The following is a 22,689-nucleotide window of genomic DNA, read 5'->3' as shown; positions in this document are numbered from 1 at the left end:
ATATGTAAATATACTCTTTGCCTGATAAAACCACATAAACCCTTAAATGGAATTTAAGCTTTTATTTGTCTGATTGCAGTTTATAGATGTTCTTTTTAAAAATTAATTTGTTTCTACAATGGTTTTCTTTCATTCTTTAATTAGAATTAAATTAATTTGTTATGCTCATGTGACCCATTAGTTGTGCAATGTGAAACTTGCTGTTCTAAACGTATCTCTGGAAAAAAAAGCTGAAATTCTAAATTTTAGCATGGAAATGCTCAAAACAGCTCCATTCCACCAGATCTGCATGCTTCTGATAATGGAAATTCCCACTCATTTCTGATTGCTTCAGGATCTGCTAGGTTCCTATTGCTCTTGCATTAGTTCTCACTGTTATGCAAGCAGCACTGGATCATGTTTTAAGCATATCAACATAATAATAAAGTTTAATGATTTGATTGCCCATCTGCCCTTTTTTTGTTATATGTACATGCATTTTTCCCACTCTCACCTTTTTTTCTTTCCCTGAATAAAACTGGAAACAGTAATGTAATGGATGCCTTTGCCTAGTACTGCTAGAAACATCAATCTTTTCAGAAAATGCAGTGTTGATACCTAATGGGAAAGTTTATCCACTTCTGAATATTCAGAATGCAAACCAAATGCCCCTACTATTATGTATGCTTTAAGACCATTCCTATCTGTCAAATACCTTTTTGGCAGAAGAATATGATAGGGGTTTAAACTTCCTCAATACACTTGATTAGTGTATTCCTCAATACACCTACATATACTTATGGGGTGTATACTATATTTCTGTGGATTTTAGACACTTCTAAATCAGTCAGTTTTTTATGACAAATCTACAAATGTTTTTATAAGACTCCATACGACAGGTGTGCCAACATTGCTTAGCTTATTTGAACTCTGGAAACTTCAGGGGGAAGATCGGAGACTCTAGGATTGCACCAGATATAATATCCAAATTTATTCTACCTGAATCCCATTAACTGTAAGTGTACAAAATTCAGAAAGCTCTTCTCTCAGGATAAAAACTTAAACTGTACACTTCCTTCTTTATCTTCACCATGCTACAGGTGATTTTCTGCACTGCAGAAAGTCTGAATGTTTATGGTTCTTTTTTATCATCTGAAACGTGAAATTACACATTTTCTGTAAGCAGATTCATAAAAGCTCCATATATGGAGAGCATATACATATTTTACTATGGGGAGATACACTACAGAATCATTTAAATGATTTATTTATTTATTTATTTATTTATTTTCAAATTTATAGGCCACTGAATAGCCATCCAAATGTTATTTAAAAATCATCTCCTATCATAGTTTCTAGTGTCTGAAACTGCTCCTGAGCAAGTGGACTAAAAATTAATGAAGAGTGATTAATCGCAAAGACATTCTCCGTTTTAAGAGCAGAACAATCAACATATTTGGAGGGAAATTGCAATAATTTACAAATCTTGATAGCATAAAAATTGCAACTGACAAACTGTTATCACATAAAGATAATTTATGGAAATATATAAAAACTTGGTGAAACATTTTATCTCAGTTAGATTAATGAAATACCCAAATACCTCAGAGCAATGAAACATATGTGTGTGGGAGAGGGGATCTGATGGAGAATAAATCTAAAACAAAGATTTAATGTAGGCAGCTGCAAGGACAATCTTACATAAAGTAAAAGGATTAAGAGTTGCTTAATTACAAACTGGATAATGATAACAACCTTGTTGTATCCTCATGACATTGCACGCTGTAATCATGGACTTGTGGGGGGTGATAATCTATTAAAACAATATATTTTGAAAGTGCACAGTCTGGAGAGCTACATGGAACATCTAATTTATTTGAGAAGTCATTCCCCAATAAAATACTGCTACTATTTTTAGAAGTAGTTTCTCTATATAATGCAACTGACATCTCCAGTTGTGGCTGATGTTCACCACACAATGCATGGATTTCTGAAAAAAAAAAAAAAAGTGGCACAGAAGCTATTTTCTTGGCATTCTGTATTGATACCTCCCTACAGGTTACATTAGCATTCATACCAATATGTCTAAAAATGCATGAAAACTTTTTTTAAAATGAATGCAAACAAGACAAGAAATAATTTAAATCAGGGAACAGATGTTGTGTCAGAATTAGTCATAATTACTTTACAAAGCAATCTCTCTCTCTCTCTCTCTCTCTCTCTCTCTCTCTCTCTCTCTCTCTCACACACACACACACACACACACACACACACACACCCCACTCACAGGAAGGGGATGAAAATAGCTTTTGGATGCAGCAGGTGAAGCATGACAAAAGACAACTATTGGTGTCCTTTGGTGTCCCTGAAAACAGAAGTGGTAAAGCACTAGCTGGTTTTCAGAATGCTTGCAGACTGTGCAAGCATGACAGAGACCAAAAAGAACACTTTGCTACAGACTGCATGAACAATATATTAAACACTACTTTGCAGAAGGCAATGCTTGCACCAACCCTACAAAATTCTTAATCCTGCAGCTGCAAACATATAAACCTGGATACTCCTAGGGAAAGGAGAGAACACTGCACATCTTGCCAGCTCCCCCCACCCCCCCACCACCACGTTAGCCACTTTTGCCATCCTATCAGCCTCTCCCAGCTGACGTTGCTGCTGGCTGGATTGGGGCTCTGCCTGAGAGGCGTTTCGGAAGATCCAGTACCACCAAGAGAGATGTCCATGCCTGCCTGCTATCTGGGCTGGATGCTCAGCAGGCCTTTATTGGCTGGTCTGCAGAGTAGCGGCAATTTCCTAGTGCACCACCCCCAAAGGAGAGGATGACAAGGGGGGGGGGTCACCAGTTCAAGGAGGGGCACAAAGACAAGGATTATCCTCTCTAACATCTTGGCCAATTTGGTTGCCTGTTAGCTTGCCTGTGTAGGGTGGGGGGTTGCATTTCCTTTCAGGGCCTGAGTATGTGCTCCACGTAGGCCCTGACATAGGGAGACCTCAGGGAGAGCAATCAGTATAGTGATGGGGAAAGAGGGCATTGCATGGAACACTGGCCAGGTAAGGGGAATTGCAGCCCAGGCCATTAAAAACTTGCTTATGGCCTGCCTCACAATCAAACAGCACAACTGTGTGTCTCTGGATGATGCCTTTTCAAAGCTGGCATAATGAGCAATAGGACTTCTCACATCCATGATTTAATAGTGTAAGAGGCTGCAGACCTGGCATATATAACTGCGATCTGGTGGGTTAACAGACAGAAGTTAGCTGCATGCAGTACGGCAGGGTTGGGAGAAGGCTGTCACGCTCTATAGCAGTGGTTTTCAAATGTTTTACAGTTGGCAAAAATTGAAAAATTATTTTGGGGATTGCTGTGGCAGAAATAAAAAGCATTATATACATAATATAGTATTTTGTGTATTAGTCTTTAAATATACTACCAAATAAATGAATATTCTGTAAAATAACCAGAAACTGAGCAGTAAAAATGCAAATGAATGAATAAAATATTGAAATTAAATGTAATCAAACACAACTGAAAATTTTAGAGAGTGATATGTAATTCAAATAAGGCTACTGTGAAATCTGCTGTTGCTTCTTTTCAAGAAAATGTGATCAAAAATTTACAATAACAAACTGCAAAATCAGTATAAATGCAATACTATGCTCATAACAAATACACATTCAAATACAGTATTAACAGCAGAGCAATATAAAATCAAAGTTACTTCATACAGTATTATTCATTATGTTGAATAATAAAATACAATGAACCCCACGCACTCAAACCCCCGTATACACCAGTGCAGACTGGCTTGAGGAAACACTCTCAGCTCAATCCCGCCTTGGCATTTCCCTTCCCAGTAGAAAACACAGCTGAACAAGGGAAAGGCGGACCTTTGGGGCCCTGCCCAGAGGGCGGACCCTGCATGACACAGGTCCCAGCTAGCTCCTATTGAGCTGTCGCCCCACTCCTGGGCCTCCTCGGCCAAGGAAGAGGTGGGGAATCGGCGGCAAGCAGCCCTGCACTGGTATTGGCAAGTGAGATGCCGCTGTCGTGCATGTGCACAGCAGCCAGTCTTTCATGGACTGGCAGGAAATGCCAGTGGACTGATGGTTGTTCTGCTGCATAGCAGTGCTCTTTCTCTTGCACCTTCCTGACCACCTGAACCTCAGTGTTTGTATCTTGTGTTGGGCTAGTGAGATGGATTCGGGCTATTGCTGATGTACCATCTACCCAGGGATCCAACATTCTCCCTAACTAGTTGATGGAGGCCCTCTTTGTTGTCATGTTGAGGTCTCCCAGAACACTGCTGTGAGGGATGTTGGCATTCATGCTGTGGGGACTCTTCCGGTATGGCTTGGGATTACATGGACTCCATGAGAACCATGGGACTGTCCAACATGGCAGCTATGGATGCGCTGAACTGGTGCCTGACTGTAACTATGGATTGGAGGAAGGCTAATAAACTGAAGTTCAGTCAAGACAAGGCTGAAATTCTGTTAGTGGATGGTTTCTCTGTCTGAATGTAGGGTGTTCAACCTGTTCTGGATGCAGCTGCACTCCCCTGAAAGAGCAGGTTCATGGCTTGGGGGTCCTCCTAGAGCCATCTGTGCTGCGTGAAGCGTAGATGGCTTCAGTGGCACAGAGTCCCTTCTACCAGCTTGGGCTGGTGGCCCAGCTATATGTTCAGGTATAATCTGTTTCAATGATCTAAATTAGATTAATGCAATGCTACTTGAGGTTGCCCTTGAAAACTCTTCAGAAGCTGCAGCTTCTGCAAAATGTGGAAACCTGGACTAATAGCCAGGACCAGGAGGTCTGAACATGTAAGGACAATTCTGGCCTGCTTGCACTGACTGCCTTCATGCTTCCAAGCTCATCTCAAGGTACTGGTTCTAATCAATACAGCCAACATGGCTTGGGACCCTGATGTGTGATAAACTGTAATCTACTTGGATGCTGCAATCTGGGGTTTGCCTCTGACTGCCAACTCTGAGGAAAGCTTGGGCAGTGGCAACAAGCAGGCTTGTTTGGTGGCGCCCGCTATTATGGAACAAGGTCGCTACTGAGACTTGCCTTGTGTGAACTCTGCTGTCCTTCCAGAGCCAAGTTAAGACTGCCTACTATGACAGAGCTTTTAATCAGCTCTAGATAGGATATTAGAGCTTTATATTAACTAACGTATCCTGGGTTCTAATTTTTGTTAGCTATTGTAGCTGTTTAAAATTGGTTTTGACGTTTTGTTGATGTTTCTACTGCTATTTGCACTTTTATATTGGCTTTTTATTGTATTTATGAGAGGCTGGAAACTGCCCATTTGGCTACTGGCAGTACCGAAATAAAGCAGATAAATAAAATACAAACTCATATGCACACATACCATCGTTGTTATCTCCTTCTTCAGTAACTCTATTAAGAACTAGCTCGTACTCATATTAAATCTGGAGCAGAACGATTCATTTTGCATCTGAACCTGTATCTCTGGCTTGTCTCCCCCTTGACGAGCCAGAAGTCTAGATTCAGATGCAATGTAAATCAACTGAGGGACAAAGCATCCCTGACTTGATTAGCTGCTTCCACTGCAAGCACAGAATACTAAACCTGGTAATAAATTATATCCATAGTGCAATCTTATATATGCCAAATCAAAAATAAATCTGATTGAGCATGTTCATAAGGACTGTAACCTAAGCAATACGTTGCTATAGTTTTCATTATGTTGGGTTATGAAACCATTTTTTCCAACTTCCCAAACCTGGAACACTAAATTTTAAGGGTATATCTCAATCTGACTTCCTCCCTCTGTGACTTTGGGAGACCAGATTAAAAGGAAAACTCATCCTGTACTTTAAATTAAAAAGAATGGACAAGTGCAGGAATACAAATATCAAAAGTAAACGAAGTTCTTCCTCTGAAACTGGCCATTATCTCTGTGTTTGCCCACCATTTGCTTCCTCATACAACAAAAATCTAAAAACATAAAATATAGTACTGCTAATGGTATCACCTACCATTGAGCAGATGAAGCCAATGTACATGCATAAATGTTTTAAGTGATTACATATTGACTTGTAATTATCTTTAGATATAGATTATTTTAAAAACTATTTTTACTTATTCCTGATGAAAAGATATCACCTTGGAATATATACAGATTAAGTTCATAAGCAATTGTTTGAGTGTCTATAATTGGATATTGAGAGCCAGTGTGGTGGATTGGTTAAGAGTGGGATGGGGACTCAGGAGATCCAAGTTCTCCAAGCCATGGAGCCAACTGGGATACTCTGGGCCAAAGACTCTCAGTCCAACTTACCTCACAGGGTTGTTATTGTAGGAACAAGACTGAGGACAGCAGGGGGAGAATGATGAAAGCTGTTCTGAGTTCTTTAATGAGCCTATTCATTAGCTCTGATATAAAGCTAATAGATAAATAAATAAATATTCTTAAATTGGACATGCACCTTCAAGCTTTATCTTTTCTTGTTGGTGTTGTCTGCCCTTTTGTTTTACATCTTACTAGCAAGAATGTAAAAATATGAGATTATTGGCAGTTTTGCAAAGATGCTTTTCTTACTGAACAGGTAAAAAAGCATTTTCAGGGAGGGCTTACGTCAAACTTCATTCAAGGCTCAAAGCATATTGGTATCGCATACAGCTCTGATCCAAGATTTGAAAAGGTGACAGTATTGCCCTTTTGGCTTGTCCTACATTGTTATGCCCTTTAGACAAACTAAATGGATCCATATTGTGTAATCTATGCTTAGTTCGCCTTGAAGATTTAGCCTTCCCAGTCAAACATTCCTGAGAGGAACAAAAATATGACAGGGTCTGCTAAAATTCAAATCTACCTCTTTATTGACTGAACTGAGCAACTTTGCTCAAGCTTTAATGAGGGCAGGATTGAAACTGGAGCCATTTGAAACATTATTAGAAATAATTTTAATAGGGATATTCTCCATAACAGGGCTAGTTCATGTGATATGCAACGAATCAGCAATGAGATGTCATTCTAGCATTTTCTGCACCATCTCATAATGTGGGGGTTTCAGGTTTTTGTACTATGCAACATAAATCTTAAGTTTAATTTAAAGTTATTAAAATTATTAAAATTTAATAGCTTTTAGCAATTCAAGAGGAGCTATTATTGCTCTTTTGATTGTGACATATTAACAAGGAATGCAGTTCACTTACACTGTTCTCATAATCGATTGCAAGTGGTGATGATCTGTGAAACGAACAGTAGAGCTCAACTAAAAAGTTTTCTTTATAATTACAATGAATACATATTATGTTTTAAAGTTTGTGCACAGAAAACTATGATGAAAAAGAGGTTGAGTTCTGTGGCACATTTAGTGTATAAAAGTAAGCAATTCTTTGAGTTTCTATTAATGTTTACCCCCTACAATTTATCAAAAGTTGCATAATAAAACGAAACATTTATTTGCTTCATTCTGTCCCCTCCTTGCTGCAATCATGTGAGCTACACTGAAATTCAAATTTCACAGGGCTGCTGGGAATCATTTATGAAGTATAGGGGGAAAGTGGTCAGGCTACCTTCCTTCTGCCAAGAGTCCTCTGAAACATAAAATGCCACTGCTGGAATTCCAGCTGCTGGAATTCCCAAAATGATGTGAAGGGCTGTGTGTTACCCCCTTTCCGTTTATGAGATTTACTGAAATGAAATGGCTATGCTGAAATACCAGCCCTGCCTGTAGCTCAGTCTTCCCTAAGCTAGTGCCCTCCATATGCTGTGGACTGCAGTGCCTGGGATTCCATGCTGGCTGTGGCTTTGGGGAGATGAAGCTGAAAGCTTCTAGAAGGCTTGGGGAAGGCTGCTGTGTATGGGTAGGACCTGGTGTTGTGTAGTGTTCACAACATGTGTTGGGAAATGTAGCACAGTCCTCATATCTAAGGCAGGCATGGGCAAAAGACTTGCAAGTTGGATCTACTTCCTATTTTACTAGAATGAGAAGAACCAGCAACCAGAGCTAATTGGAAAGGATATGCATTCAGAATTAAAGAGCAGGGCTCTTCTGAACTCATTTTGGGTCTAAGGAATTTGTTTCCAATAACAGAAATGAAAGGCGCTCACTCTTCTTTCACACAACAATCTATTTCTGCTTACTGGAGTGTTCTTTTCAGCAACCTAATTTAGCTGAGAAAACTCATTTTGTTGTTAGTGCTCAGAAGCTGCAAGTCCAAACTCTCCTGCAAATTACCCAGAGACCTACCAATAGGTCCTATCCTGCCTGCTAGCCATCCCTGATGGAAGTGAAATTGCTCTGAAGCCATTGCCTGCAGTTGCATAGCTAAGAGTTAGCTGTCTTTATACTAAGGCACCCAAAACATAACAGGATCTAATGTGTCTCTTGCAATTGTCTCCCTATTTATTATATAAATTTCCAAGACACCTTTGCTGCCATGGACACATTGTATTGCATTACACTGAACCTCACCACTCAAACTAACTATCCTAGCCAATCAAGTTCAAGTTGCAATCATGCATTATTTTGCACTTTAATAAATGAAATTGCTTTAGAATCCATTGGACCTACAATATCCTTATAATATCTACACATTAACTCTCACGTTCTTTCCTGCCAGTGGTGGAAAACACTGTTTAGAATGTTAAAAGGAAGAAAACTGGTGATTTATGGTTTCTCTGGTTCTGTGAATCTGTTTTTTCGACATATAAGGCCATATTAAAAAAAGATCAAAATAGACCTAGCTAGTGAAGGAAATCAATCTTTTCTAGTTAAAATAAATCCTGTCAAAATCTGTTCACAGAAAACAACAAAGGAATTGAATATACATGCATCTTTCGGTCAGTGGTGACAGGATGTCATTTGCTGGAGTGTCCCTGGCAAACAGCTAGCCCAAGCGCTTGACATGCATCACCCTCAACTTCCTTTGGTGAAATAAAAAACGGAGGGATGATTGATAAGGTTGCTCAGAAAAAGGACAAGACTGAAGTGCATCCTGCGTCCTTGCGTGCGCATTCCCTTTATTGAGACACTTGAGCCCTGCATATTGTTGAGAGCAACTGTTTGAAAGCATTACAGGTACTGTATAGCCAATCAGACCATCTGTCCTGATCTTACAGCGAAGGAAACTGGATTACCTTAAACTGGGAAACCAACATTAGTTATTTCTTTATCCTTTTCCACTAAGATGAAGCCATCTTTGGCCATATGGAGATTGATAGTATATAAAGTATACTATGCCATTTTCTAAAAGGTTAAAAATGCATGATGAAGATGCAAGATAAAATAAAGCAATTTAGAAGCTTTCTAAAAATCAAATTGGAAGAGCAGAGGGAGAGAGAGAGAGAGAGAGAATGATGCCAATACAGGCTTATGCTCAAACTAAATACACACACACGATAATAAGAATTGCCTTAAAGCGATTCTTGCATAGCTGCAGCACCAAAAACTCAAACCATTTCCTTAATAATTCTTTTTGAACTGACATACACCTAGTAGTTTTGACAGCTCTTCCTAACTGAGCACAGCTGCATAAAATTCTACGAGAAAAACCTAAATCTTTTACTTGCTACTCCTTTTGTAAGCCATCTCCCCTCATTATTTAAACAGACAGAAGGGCAACTTTATTGAATTCAAACAAGCATGGGAAGTATCCAGCGCTGCTGGTTTACGTTTGGGCCCCACCACCTGCCTTGTTCCATGCAAGGCCAGTCAATTCCATTGTGCCAGTAGCACTACTTGCACAGCAGATATTTACTAATGCTCTTAGGAACAAGCCTTGAAGAACACACTGGTGGGACTCCATTATGCAAGATGGCAGACCTGCTCCATTCCAAAGATGAGCACTTCTGCGTGTTTCATGCTGCCCTTAAAAGACTGCCCTAAATCTTCATTGCCTAAGTGCTTGGTACTGCTTGCAAAAACAGAACTGATGGGGCCTGATGACTCATGGGTGGTCACCACTGGATTCTGCCCACTGGTTCAGTATCTGGTCAATGATTATTATTGTTCTGAGATACTGAAGTAGACTTAATTCAAAGGGGATGAATGAAATGGGACAGAAAATAATTTTACCTCACTTATTCATAGCCCCTACAAGTCCCCTTCCCTAATTACTTTATTCTGAAGGCTTATGAGAGGACTAGATTCTGACAATATAAATTTCACTTGTGCTACCAAACTAGACCAATCCATCCTCTTTTAACCCCATTTAGTGCTAGATATCAATGTTTCTGATTATAATAACCAGCAGTGTACTTCCATGAAGATCCTTAAACAACTAAGTTTGATATACTGTAACATTTATGGCATCTGTGTGTAGAAAATAAATGAAAGTCACTCTAATGTTTTACTGGTCAACATTTTCCCTAGCTGTGAATAGAATCTGATGATAGACACCATTGACAGAACAAATTCCCTCCCCCTTATACCCCTCAAAATCTGCTTGGGGGGGGTGGGTTCCTTCTAAGTGGATGGGGGGGACAGGGAAATACTATTATGCAAATGAATGTCACTTTATAAATTTGTTTATAAATCTAAACACAAATTGAGGGATAATACCATGGGCTGACCACTTTAACAAACACCTCATAGTCTACATGCAAAATCATAAAGGGCATTCAGTCTATCTTGGATTTCTTAAGCATATGACCATAAGCTGAATCCATTTTGTAGGAACCAGATCCATATGGATCTCCATGAGGAAAAATTGATTTAAAAAACACTTTACGGAAAAAAATAACTCAAAATATGAAATGGCAAAAGAGGATATCAGTCAGGCCAACATACAGGGCAGTATTCAAGTTGGGGCAACAACTAATGAAAATTATATTGTGCTAGTGCAAGGGACCTTTAGCCATTCCTTGGAAAATTTGTCATGCATGCTAATGCTACTGGCAGTGCACTAGATGTCCCTCATCTTACCTCTATTTAATTTTCATTAGCACTTGTCTTCATTTGGAAACTAATGATCATATGTTCACACCACTTTTCCTAGCTTCCCTTATATGAATTGAATAAAAACCACCTGTAAACACACTTCCTACATTCCTTGCAAAAATGCAACAATGCAATACACTGCTGTACTGAAAATTAATATACATCACTAGAACCCGTAAGTTTGAAAGTTAGTACAGAAGCCTATCCCAGAGCTTATTAGTTATATTTGATTTCCAGTAAAATCAATTGGATACAATTGTCACAACTAATTTCAGTCCCACTGAATTTTCTAGGACTTAGCATACTGGAATTTCCTTTGGACTATGGTCAAACTCTAACATTTCTGCATATAAAGAACATCTGAGATAGAAGGAAAGGCCTCGAGAAGTTCTTTTAAATTTTAAATGTGATCCAACTAAAAACTAATCTCTGTTTGCTACATTAATACAAAACAATTCCTATATCGATAGCTTTCCTGTAAATGTGGCATTAGTAATAAGGAAGTTTCTGATATCAAGAGCCACAGCACAAACTTTAATTGTGGCATATGCAGGTAGACATTTTTCACTTGTCTCATGCATGACAATGCAGCCATTGGGTACACTCTGTTTAATAAAAACAACAGCAGTCTTACCATCCCATGTAGCCATGGATGATATTTAATAAAGCTACTTCTTATAAAAAAAAGTGTTGGGAGACTGTCCAGACTGCTGTTTGGTTAAAGGAAATGCATCCAGGTGTTAGAAAACTCCACATAAATGAAATAAATAAAACATCTCCATAGTTAGCAAATGATTTTTTTACTTTGCAAGAGGAACAATTTCAATATTATATGTTGGCATCTTTTGCTTCTCTCCACCCCTTTAAGTACACATACTCTGCCAGGGAGTAAAAAAAAAAAAAACAGATGAATAATGACAGCATTTTCCTATTTATAGTTATCAAATGGCATGAATGGATAAACAACATTAACTTCTATTCATTAACTTTAATCAACAAAATTCTTGGCTGTGTCAGTCAAGGCAGATTTAATCAAGCAAGGCTGGCTCTGAAGTTCAAATTGCAGTACTTAAACTGCTGAACAATTAATTTAGAGTTTTACTGTGCAATGGTAGGCAAATAAATTGTCAAAATAAGCCAAAGAGTTAGGTTTAGTTCTAAGTGAGTTGGCTGCTGTCATTTCACAGTGCAAGTCGGGGACTCATCTCCCAGACACTGATTTACCATCTCAGTGATCTTATACCTGCTGCTTCATGCATGGTCTTGCCAAACTATTGTGAAGAGTAGGAGCAAGAGAACCTGCTTCATCTCATCACTGTTATCTGTCAGGAAACTTTACTCATTGGGACATGTTAGTGTTTTCATTTGGGCTTCTAATTAGAAATCTTTGACCCATGAGGTTATGGTTCAGAGGGAAATTTCTGAAAGATGAATTGAGTGGGAAAGCTTATCCCATGGTATGGAACTGGGAAGAGACAGTGCTGTCCTTGCCCTTTGCCACATGTACACAAAAAGGATTGTGAGGAGTTGGGCTGGTGAGGGTGGAGCAAAATTCCTGATCTTTCTATCAGCACTTTGAGGTTCCAAGCTGGGGATGGTGGATGGATTATTTGAGGTAGGTAGGTAGGTAGGTAGGTAAATAAATAAATGTAAGAGGCCATAACATGCTAACCCGAAATAAACAATAGAGGAAAGAAAACTTGTTTTACTGTGGTTGATTTCTGAATACAAATTGGACAGGTTAAAACTTAAAGGTGCTTTCCAGTTAGAAGCTGAGGAAAGAAAACACAAGTTTCTGCAAAACAAAACAAAACAATCTGCCAAATAGAAACACATAGTTGCATATGCCTTCCATGAATGGAAATTCCCAAAACTGTAGCATGTGGTGCATCAGTTCAGGTGCCCCTGAACTAATGTCTACACGTGAATTGCACTGCAAGACCCACATCCCTGCTTAGGAACTACCAGGAGCTTCTAGCAGTACTGGTATGCAGCACTGGTGTCAGTGACAATGTGAGAAGTTTTCTTGATCAAAGCAATAAACGTTTAATGACAGTTGTCGTTTTCTTGTTCAATGAATGTGAATATCTAGTTCATGTTAAAGCTCCAGAGCAGACCATTTTCATACCTTGGGAGACCTTGCTGCAAGGCCACAGAACAGTGATCCAGTTTTACAGCCAGCCACCTGGTGCTAATGGCCTTTTGCACCATCCCTTCAGGTGACAAGCTGAGACGGTATCTCAGCTGCTGCCTGCTGATTCAACAGAGGAGTCTCGTACTGGCCTACTGACCTCAGACTGACGTGCTTATAGAATAAAAGGATTCTGCACATAAAGTGAAGGTACTGACTGGAGTGCCAGGTATAAACTCAGTTCATTTAGTGGACTTCAGGATGTCATGAGAGGAAGGCTACTGCACTCCAGCTGAATGTTTGGCTAAAGCACACTGGGAATCTTGTTCAGAAACCAGGCCTTAATAAAACAAGAATGGGCAGCTACATATCAGAATAATTACTTCACAAGTGTCTCTGGATTTTTAAAAGTAGCAATTCATTGCTAGCTAATTAAACATTTTTCTGACACACAATGTTGATATGCATGCTAACATTAACTTACTCTCAGTTAGTTGCTCACTCATAACAAAATCTTGCAAATAGATTTTCTTCCCAGTCTAAACCATGGATGATAGAGTGAGAGAACATTTACATTGCTCCCATAGATGGCTATTCTATGGAAACATGCCCATGTTTGCTCTGCAGTCTCTAGGAGAGAGAATCAGCTGGCTCACCTGTCTCTCCCTGCCCAGACAAACAAATGACGCACACATATTCCCTTAAGAGACACCTGTGATCCTATGCCACTGAAAACTCATCTGTCTGCCTACCACAACCATGTAGCTCAGGGAGCCAACCAAGTAGCAAAGTCTCACAGGGCTTGTTGTGCCCAACTCCCTAGAGGCACCGAATCAGGTAACAGAGGAGTTGTCTCTCTGCTACTGGATGCATGAAGGAGTTACTGCATGCTCAGTTTGGGAGCAGACTTCTATGTTTCCTCATGTGCTGTGTCCTGTGGAGAAATACTACATGAGCCACAGATCTAATAGCTGCAACATTCTGTTACAAGATTTGTCACATTACTCAAGTCATTTTATTTTATTATTTTATTTTTGCTCAACTGAGGAACCAGAGAAATGGCTAATTTCAAGGCTGGCTGAAGATACCTGTGCACATACTTTTTATCTAAAATGTCCAGGAGTATTTAGTATCATAATAAGCTTTCTATAGACCTTGTTGCTACAAATTAATGTGTTATCCCACATGTGATGTGTGTTTCACTAACTCTGTTGGTCATTTCACAGTCCTATAAGAGTATCTGTTAAGATCATTGCATATAGATGTTTGTGTAAATTCCTTATTTATTTATCTTTCTTAATATGAACTTCACCTCCTTAGCATGGAACTATAGGCATGTAAGTATATCTATAAACAACTCAAAATTCTACACTAGAGTGCATGATTATATGTGCAAATGTAGTTGGAACACAGTTCTTTCATTTTTGATGCTGGCCAGAACCTCTCGGGAAACAGAAGGCCCAGTGCTTACAGGTTTCACAACACTGATCTTATGAAGCAAGGGAAGCCACCACTCAGGCCCTACAATGTCAGAACTCAACACCAGCTGAGGTAATCATGACTGCATGTTCTCACAGCACCAAAGTTAAAATTACCAAAACACTATCTCTAAGCTTACACAGCAACACTAGCAGCCACTCACACAGCATCCCTGACAACTTCACTGCTGCATTAATGCTCATAAGCAATGCCCACAAAACACTGTGCACTGCAGACAGAGGGAATAAGCAGGGCTGAAATGTGGCTGATGCTTCAGGGACAAGATAGGGATCTTTGGTCCTGAGAATGCTATGCAAAAGTGCGTCTGAGAAAAGAAGCAGACAACACAGTAAGCTGCCATTGCCCAGGGGTGGCCCTCTTCTTCCCAACTCAAAAAGAGAGGAGAGAGTGAAAGAAGACAAAAGCCCAGCAAAGGACCTGCCAGCCCAGAAGAAGAGCAGATGCAGTGCAAACTTGATTACAACTGGCCACTCCTGAACTCCCTGGGAATTCCCTCCCAGGTGAGGCTAGGCGGGCCGATTCTCCACTGTCCTTCCACTGGTAGGCAAAAACCATTTCGTGCAAACAGACCTTTGGCCTGTAAATGAATCTGTTGGACTGGATGCTGGGTTTTTATTCAGTTACTGCTGTGGTGTCATTGTGTTAAACAATAAACATTGTGTTTAAAACAATGAATCACATTTTATTTATGATTGTAAATGACCCCGCATACCAAGGTGGGATAGAAAGGTGGGGCACAATTCAAATACAGACATATATACAATAGGGCTAAACTGAGCATGTTTATTAGGAACATTTTCATCATGATTAAAATTAACATTCCTCTTTTAGTAAGATATTTTGAAGACTGGTTTAGAAGGCTCCATCAAATTAAGAGTTCATACATTAGTTGGACCCTTCCCAGCCTCAGCTGAGAATGAGGGCTCCTGATCATATACAAAGTTCTCTACACATACTGTTACATACTTGTAAAAACCCTGCTTTCTCCTTTAGCCATCAAGAGTGGATATCAGAAGCAGAGCCAGCTGGTGCACTACCATTCATTTGACATGTGGAGACAAATGTGAGAAACTCATTATAGCCAAAGCTTATTTGGCTACATAGAGTCACAATGGCATCCAGTTCAATAGATAATTCCCCAATCAGGCAGGATTGTCCATATGACTCATTCAGGCACCACAATGGTGCAGAATAAGCACAAGACAGGGGAAACAGTGGCAGAAAACAGAGTTAAAAAGATGAGCACCATCAGAACTGAGCTTTTATTTCTAGCAATATTGTGTTTTCCTGAAGGTACTTCTTTTAACCTAATAATTGAAACAGTAATATCTTTGGTGCAGTCCTGACCACTATGAATTTGACAGTGTCATCCTTTTTAGCTTTTCATATTCACTATGAAAGTGTGAGCAAATCAAAGAGTTTCTAGTCCAAATTAAGTGACTTTAATTGCTAAACAGAAAACAAGGGAAAAATACTTTTTGTGAAGATAAGTGCTCCTGCTTCTTATTCCACTTGAAGAGTAGATGTCATGAATGCAAAAGTTCCTAGATTAAATCTTTAGCATCTCCAACTAGAAAAATATCAGGAATCAGTATACCCAGCTGAGAGAGACCTTGGAAAGCTACTGTGCACCAGAGCAGACAGTACTTGGTTATATGAACCAACAGACATCTTTATAAGGCACCTAATATAAAACCACAACATGAAAATTGCAGGCCTTCTCATATTCATACTGCACTCATAAAATACCCACAAAACAGGAAGTTAGCAAGAGAGAACTGTAATTAAATGTTGCAGTGTGGAGTTCTCCTGGTTAGGATACGCCATTCCATTACCCTTTCCTTTCAGTTTCTCATTCACCATTCCCAGTCAGTTGGCCATGGAATATGCTCAGCTCTCTGTTCTGAATACTTATCTCATGTAAAACCTCTTAGTCCTGTAATGAACATGCTTGCTATGAACTCCAAAGATACTGCCTTACAAGAAAAGAATAATACTTATTATTTATATGCCTCATTACTTTATGATCTATTACTGCCATCTCCTGTGTTAAATGAAGCAGCAATATTAACCAATAGGTTATTTAATTTCTACCACATAGAAACAATTCCTATTGGTCAAGCATGCAGAACTGTAGAAATATACCTGCATAAAGCTGTTGTAAAAAATTCTATTACCTCTAAGTGATTCCGACGCTCTGCAATGACTCGTTCATCCTTGTTTCCAAAAAGCTTCTTGGGAGGAAATTCTAACATCGCTAGCTGCAACAGACACCAGAAAATGAATCAGCTGACAAGCATTTATCAAACAGATGCAGAGATAAATTAATACTTATTTATTTACTAGCGTTCATTTGATGGATTTCCACCCCACTCTTCAGTTGAAAACGGCTTCTAAAGCAGCTTAGGAAGATCAGTTATAAGCCAGGCGCCTTCAGGCTTGCAATCTAAAACTCATGACACAAATGGAAAGGGTCTGAGAGGCAGACAGGGAGGTGGGCAGAAGAAAGCTCACATCCTTATTCACAATGTTTTTATAATAACCAGCTGGAGTGCATACATTTCAAAGAGAAGAGGAGCTAAAAGTAACTGGTTTCTCAGTAGAACACCCAGGAGCTGCACCATTACAGTGCAATCTTATGCATGTTTAGCTAGAATAAAAGTCGTACGACTCCCAGCTTCCCTCCAGCCTGCCATACAGTTAATTATAAGACCTTTTCTGTCTGAACATACAGGGAATTACACCCTTAATGACAACTGCAATAGGGGTCTCTTCCACTCATATTAATATAAGCCCGGTGGGTAAGATACATTGGGCATGGTATGACAAGTATGCCAAATTATAGCAAAGAACTAATCACAATTAATCTACTCCAACAGTTATGAAACCTGACCTTTTCAGGACAAGTCTTCTGTAAAATGTCTGTAGTGTAATCCTGTGCAGTCATATGCAGAAGTCAGTGGGGCTTTGTCCAATGGGGCTTGCTCCTAAATAAATTAATGGACTAGCACAGCCTTAACACATTATCCCAGTGGTATGTTTAAGCACCAATCTTTCATCTCTTTGAAAACGTTTTAAAATTAATGTATATAGAAGAGTTTGGGCCACTAGAGCATTGATTCAGAGCAGCTTTCAAGGAACTAAGGCATAATTTGAGTCTTATATCTTAAAGACAACAAAACAACAAAATACTACCTAAAAAGGTGTTCTTAAGTTGAACTTGCTCCATAAAACCTGAAAAAAAATTGAGCCAGCAATAACCAAAATGGGTGTGCTCTAGAGTCTTTTTCAAGGCAGCCACAGAGTTGTTTATGCCAAGTTCTGCTTCCAGCAATTGACAAGTCCTGCAGTGGCTGATTTGAGGAATTCAATTCTTGCGGCACATAAGATACTAGCAGGTTGTTTTAAAAGTGTGTGGATTCCCAACCATAAAGGTTAGAGTTAAAGCCAGCAACCTGTACTTAACCTGGAAGAACACTTGCAACCAGGAAGAGAATGTAATACAGGCTGAAGATATTTATGTTTTCCAGCATTCGAGAGAAGCTAGGCAGACAAGCACATTTTGAGATGTGGAGCTTGCAAGCCATCCTGATAAGAAGCTCACACAGAGTGCTTTACACTATTTACAAATACATGCCGGGATAGCAAGATCCTCTCTGTTCAAGAAGGACCAGAATCTGTATAGCTGGTAAAAGGAACCCACAGAACCAACCACCAGGAGTCTATCATAAAAAGTGCTCAGGATTATTCTTTTTCCATGTAGGGCAAAGTCTATGCTTCAGTAAGCAAAATAAAGCTTAAAAAGCTTTAAGGAAAAGTGAAGCAGATCATGAACCATTTCTAATTTTTAATCATTGGATATTTTTGCATTACTTTCAAGATCCAGAAAAAACATATTAAAACAATGCAGTTTTAACATTCATAAGTATAAATTTCTTTGACTCTTTTTGCCTGACTTGTTGCATGCCTGACTTTTGATTCTTTGTCCTAGTTCTCTATGTCTGATATGCGAAAAATTGGAAGTGGTTTCATTCTGTGGACAGTCAAGGGCTGCTTCACTTACTTTTGAGCTAAAAATGAAATTAAAAAGTGCCCTAGTTTCAAGTTTTTGAAGCTTAAACAAGGTAACTCAAGCCTCTTCTAGAGAAGTCCTGAAACTCCTAGAGTAAAGGAAGTGAATAAAAAGCTGCTTTTAAGTTGTTCGTAGCACTGTATATTTGGAAATTTAGCAACTCTCTCCTCTTTCTTACCTGGGAAGAGCAAGAAAGATTTCTCTAGTAACTTATCTGAGGTTAAGATAAGCTTTGCCAATGTTTCTACAGAGCTATCAAGACGTGCAATAAGAAACCCAAAACTTAATCAATGTTAGAAATGCTAGTTTTGCCGAAAGTGGCTCTAAAATAGGTCTAACAGTACCATTACTACCACTACTACTACAAATAATAATCTGAAAAATCCTTTTATTTAAAATGCCAACTGAGGCAAAGTAAGACCACTTTCAAATTTTATGAAGAGGAAATGCATTGCCTCCTGTAGGCTGGCTCATATTTCTGAAACACAACAATTCAATCCTCCTTCCCTCAAATAAACTATGCTGTATTTAGCTCTGTTTCATGAGCACAGAAGGTTATAGGCTACTGTACTTCTCATTGGTGCATCTGCAGGTCATGACAATGTGCTCAAGACTGGGCATAGGAGATGCTAGGTTAAAGCATGGTTAAGTGGGCACCTCCACATGGGTATCTGCAGGGCAAGTGTTCCAAGGTTAGGGCGATACTTGTACTAGGATAGTGCTGGTTTACTTTGATCAGGTACTCGGGTACAAAAGAAACCGAGTCTCTTTTTGACTACAGTGTTGACTAGGGACTCGTAACAATGGGAGCCTAAAACATCAGATGGGCATGGTCATCTGCTCTAACTTACAAGACTGCTCTAACTTACAATTCAAAAAAATCATGCACATAAACAGAGTTCAGGGTGATAGCTTAACTTTCTCTCTGTTGTCCTGCTTCTCTCTGTTTGTGCTGTTATTGCTGTTTTGTAACAGCAAAGTGTTCAATCAAGCGAGTTCCCTCCGGTATTTGAATGGTACTGAGATTGTGCACCTGAGAGAGATGCAGCCTGTGTTGTCTTGGCTGTCCCCACCCCTCACCCTTACTATTTCCTAAGTTAATTCTGAGCTTTACAAAGAACAAATCATTCAACATTTCATGTTCTAAAAACAGGGAGTAGACAGAAGCACAAATACGTGCCATCGCTGTTATTAAAATGCTGCTATTTATACTCCTCTCCAACTTTTATTAATGAGTGGCAGTCTTGAACCTAACCCTACTAGGGCACCTCATTTTTTTTCATTCTCATCTGAGTCTATTTTCTCAAGTCAAAGAGGATAAAGTGTGCTTTCAGTTGCCTAGAAGGCTAAAAATGCCTAGCAATCACAACACTCATATCCCTTTTCATGACCTGACAGAACAGTTACACTGAAAATATAGCAGGCAGCTGTGCACCTAAAGTTGTAAAAGCTTCCTGCCAGCATGTAGATTTTCAGGGTCCCTGTCTCAAAAAAGTTCTCTCCCTCCTACCGGAAAGACCTCCCCACATCGCAGTCTAGGGGTGCTTTTTCCTATACGTTGTCACAGAGTATGCTTTCTATTCTTTTCTCTGTCTATTCCAGACTTAAAAGTTTTTCTTTTGATAATATTCAACTTTTGCCTCACTGAAGACAAAGAGATAATATTAGTATGGTTAATTTCTACAGCAATAATAGACAGGAATTTTACCTAGTTTCATACACATTTAAGAATGGGGTGAGGGGAAGAAAAGGGACTATGCACCAGAGTTTATTTTAACATCAATTTGTCCAATGGCAATAAAGAAACAAATTAAACTCAGTAGAAAAAGATTATCTGGGACTGGGGGCATCTTTTATTTCAAAAAGTCATTTTTGTACCTAGCTGGATGTAGTACTAAACATTTGTAGTAGCAGGCATAATAGGTAACAAGATAAGTTTCTCCACTATTTCATTATGTGGTAAGCATACACACATGGAATAGTAAAAAAAGTGACTGCAGTGTAATTTAGAAGTCTGCATACAGTGCTTACAATATGTAATCTTAACTGTGTTTTAGATTGCTTACCCCCTCTCCTCCAAATGGACTGGTAAAGCACAGGATGGAGATAACCACAAAACTAAGTTTATTCCTATAGGGCAGTTCTATAAAGGCATCAGTAAAGGAAACGAAATTGTACAGTTACTCCTAGGAATTCTGCCCATTCTTCCTGTCCTACCCATTTCAATTCAATTCAAGATGTGCTTCGCTCATTATGTCACAAGGTATCCTATGACCCAGTCTCAGCAATTTCTCTCTCCAAATCAAATATGGGAAAGGAATGGCCTAGGGCCAACATCGGCAATCTGGATATTTTGCAGTACACTTTCCATAATCCCTGACTATTTGCCCTTTGCGGGACACCAACTGGGGGGGCACCAATTGCCTAACCCTGTCCTAAAGCCTACAGTTCTTACAATAAGTGACGGTCCCAATTTTTGGTTCCACTAATCTCCCAAGCCAAATATATTTGTTTTCATGTATGGCTATTTTTTTGTCTGATAATTAAAGGAACAGGCATGTAAGCATCCAATAATGCTAATTCAGTCACTGTACTTCAGACACTTTGAGTTTTAAGTTTATTTTTAGAACTCTTCTGAGTGAACATAGGAAATGGCCCAGTCAACATATCCCTTAAGCAGCAGGCACACAACTGCCCTCCATTCCGGCTGGGGCCACAACAAGAAATAGCTTCTTCGGGGGAAACAGCAACTTGGGGCTCAAGCTGCCCTTCTGCCATGCTACAATCTGGATTCCTCCCACCCCTAACAAGTTAAATGTTAACCACTGTAGCACTTTGTAATGCATTGCTATTGAATTTCTGTGGCAAAATGGTGATTTCGGTTTTAATTTTTTTGAGCTCCACACAGACAGTGGCCTCTGCTGGGTATCTGGGGGGATAAAAATGGCCTTTAAGGACATTCAGGAGGATAATGTATGGCTAAGCTAACAGAAAGTTCTTTAAGGGCATGTTCCTTTTAATTTTATCTGGCTTTTCCCCTAAATTAGCAACAATAGCAATTCCTCATACAGCATTACTAGGTTCTAATTAGTATGGTAATTTTGTGTTCCATTAGCAATCCTGAAAGTGATAGGGTATCTCACTCTGTGTTCTAACAGAGGCAAAAATCTCCATAAAAGCATTAATAGTCTGCACCAAAGAGGAATTTTCAGCTGCACAGAACCTCAGCTGAATAACATCTGGCAGCATTTATGAAACATTCTCATATTGTGAGACCAAACACTGCTGTAAATTTCAGCCATCCTTGCCTCTGAGAAATGCTAATAATGAAAACTCAAAGGGTGGCAGTAATTCTTAGAGTTGATGAGATGAATGTATTTCTGACTTCCCAGAATTAACAGCAAGTCCCTGGTCCTAAAATAACAGCTGTCACATAAAAATATACCTGCAAATGAAAAAGCATCTCTCCTTGAGGTTTAATTTGTAGTGAGACAACAGTAGTAGCTCCTCAAGACAAGCCAGAAAGAAGAGAGAAAGGAGAGAAATAATTTTGTATTATTCCAAGTATGGAAAAATGTTATTTACGTTTAATAGATCAAGAGCATTTAATCTGTATATAGATCAACTAAAAATGTAGCAAGCAAATGGTCTCCATCTTTTTTTTTTTTTGACATGCAGGATTTTTTTCTTTCTCTTTAGACCTACACAGAAAGAGATACTCAAATCAATCAGTCTTAACAACTAGATCTCCACCATAAGAAACAGGAATGGCCATATAATAGCAGAGTACAGGGGGCTGGGGGGGGGGGCGAGTCTATCTGTGCTGGAATTTTCACAAAGAAGGTGTTAGTTAAAAAAAGCAAGTGCCAGAATACTACAATACTATATTAACATCTAACTTTTATGATACAGTATTTCCTCATTTAGTGAAAGAGAACTATTTCCATTTTTCCACATGGGAGAACAAAAATTTGGTGGTTTTGTTTTGTTTTTTAACTTCCATCCTGAATTCTCCATCCGGCGTTGCTCCTGGAACAGCCTTTTGAATATCCTGTTTTAACACAGTCATTCAGAG

General features: G+C 39.2%; 1 protein-coding gene across 2 annotated transcripts in view; it reads right to left on the bottom strand.

The window, feature by feature from the left end:
- The window catches only part of KIF16B (kinesin family member 16B), a 133,681-nt gene that overhangs the window by 2,546 nt on the left and 108,446 nt on the right, over window positions 1-22,689 (bottom strand). For both annotated transcript variants that reach the window (XM_044454119.1, XM_044454120.1), the window contains one exon: window positions 16,720-16,803. In XM_044454119.1, the coding sequence (XP_044310054.1) occupies window positions 16,720-16,803 (84 nt within the window). The remainder of the gene's footprint in view (window positions 1-16,719; window positions 16,804-22,689) is intronic.

The sequence above is a fragment of the Varanus komodoensis genome, unplaced genomic scaffold (genome assembly GCF_004798865.1).
Source record: "Varanus komodoensis strain SLA01 unplaced genomic scaffold, ASM479886v1 scaffold7_3, whole genome shotgun sequence".
In the NCBI taxonomy this organism is placed as follows: domain Eukaryota; kingdom Metazoa; phylum Chordata; class Lepidosauria; order Squamata; family Varanidae; genus Varanus; species Varanus komodoensis.
The sequence above is the reverse complement of the archived record's forward strand: the minus strand, read 5'-3'. Positions and strand labels throughout refer to the sequence as shown.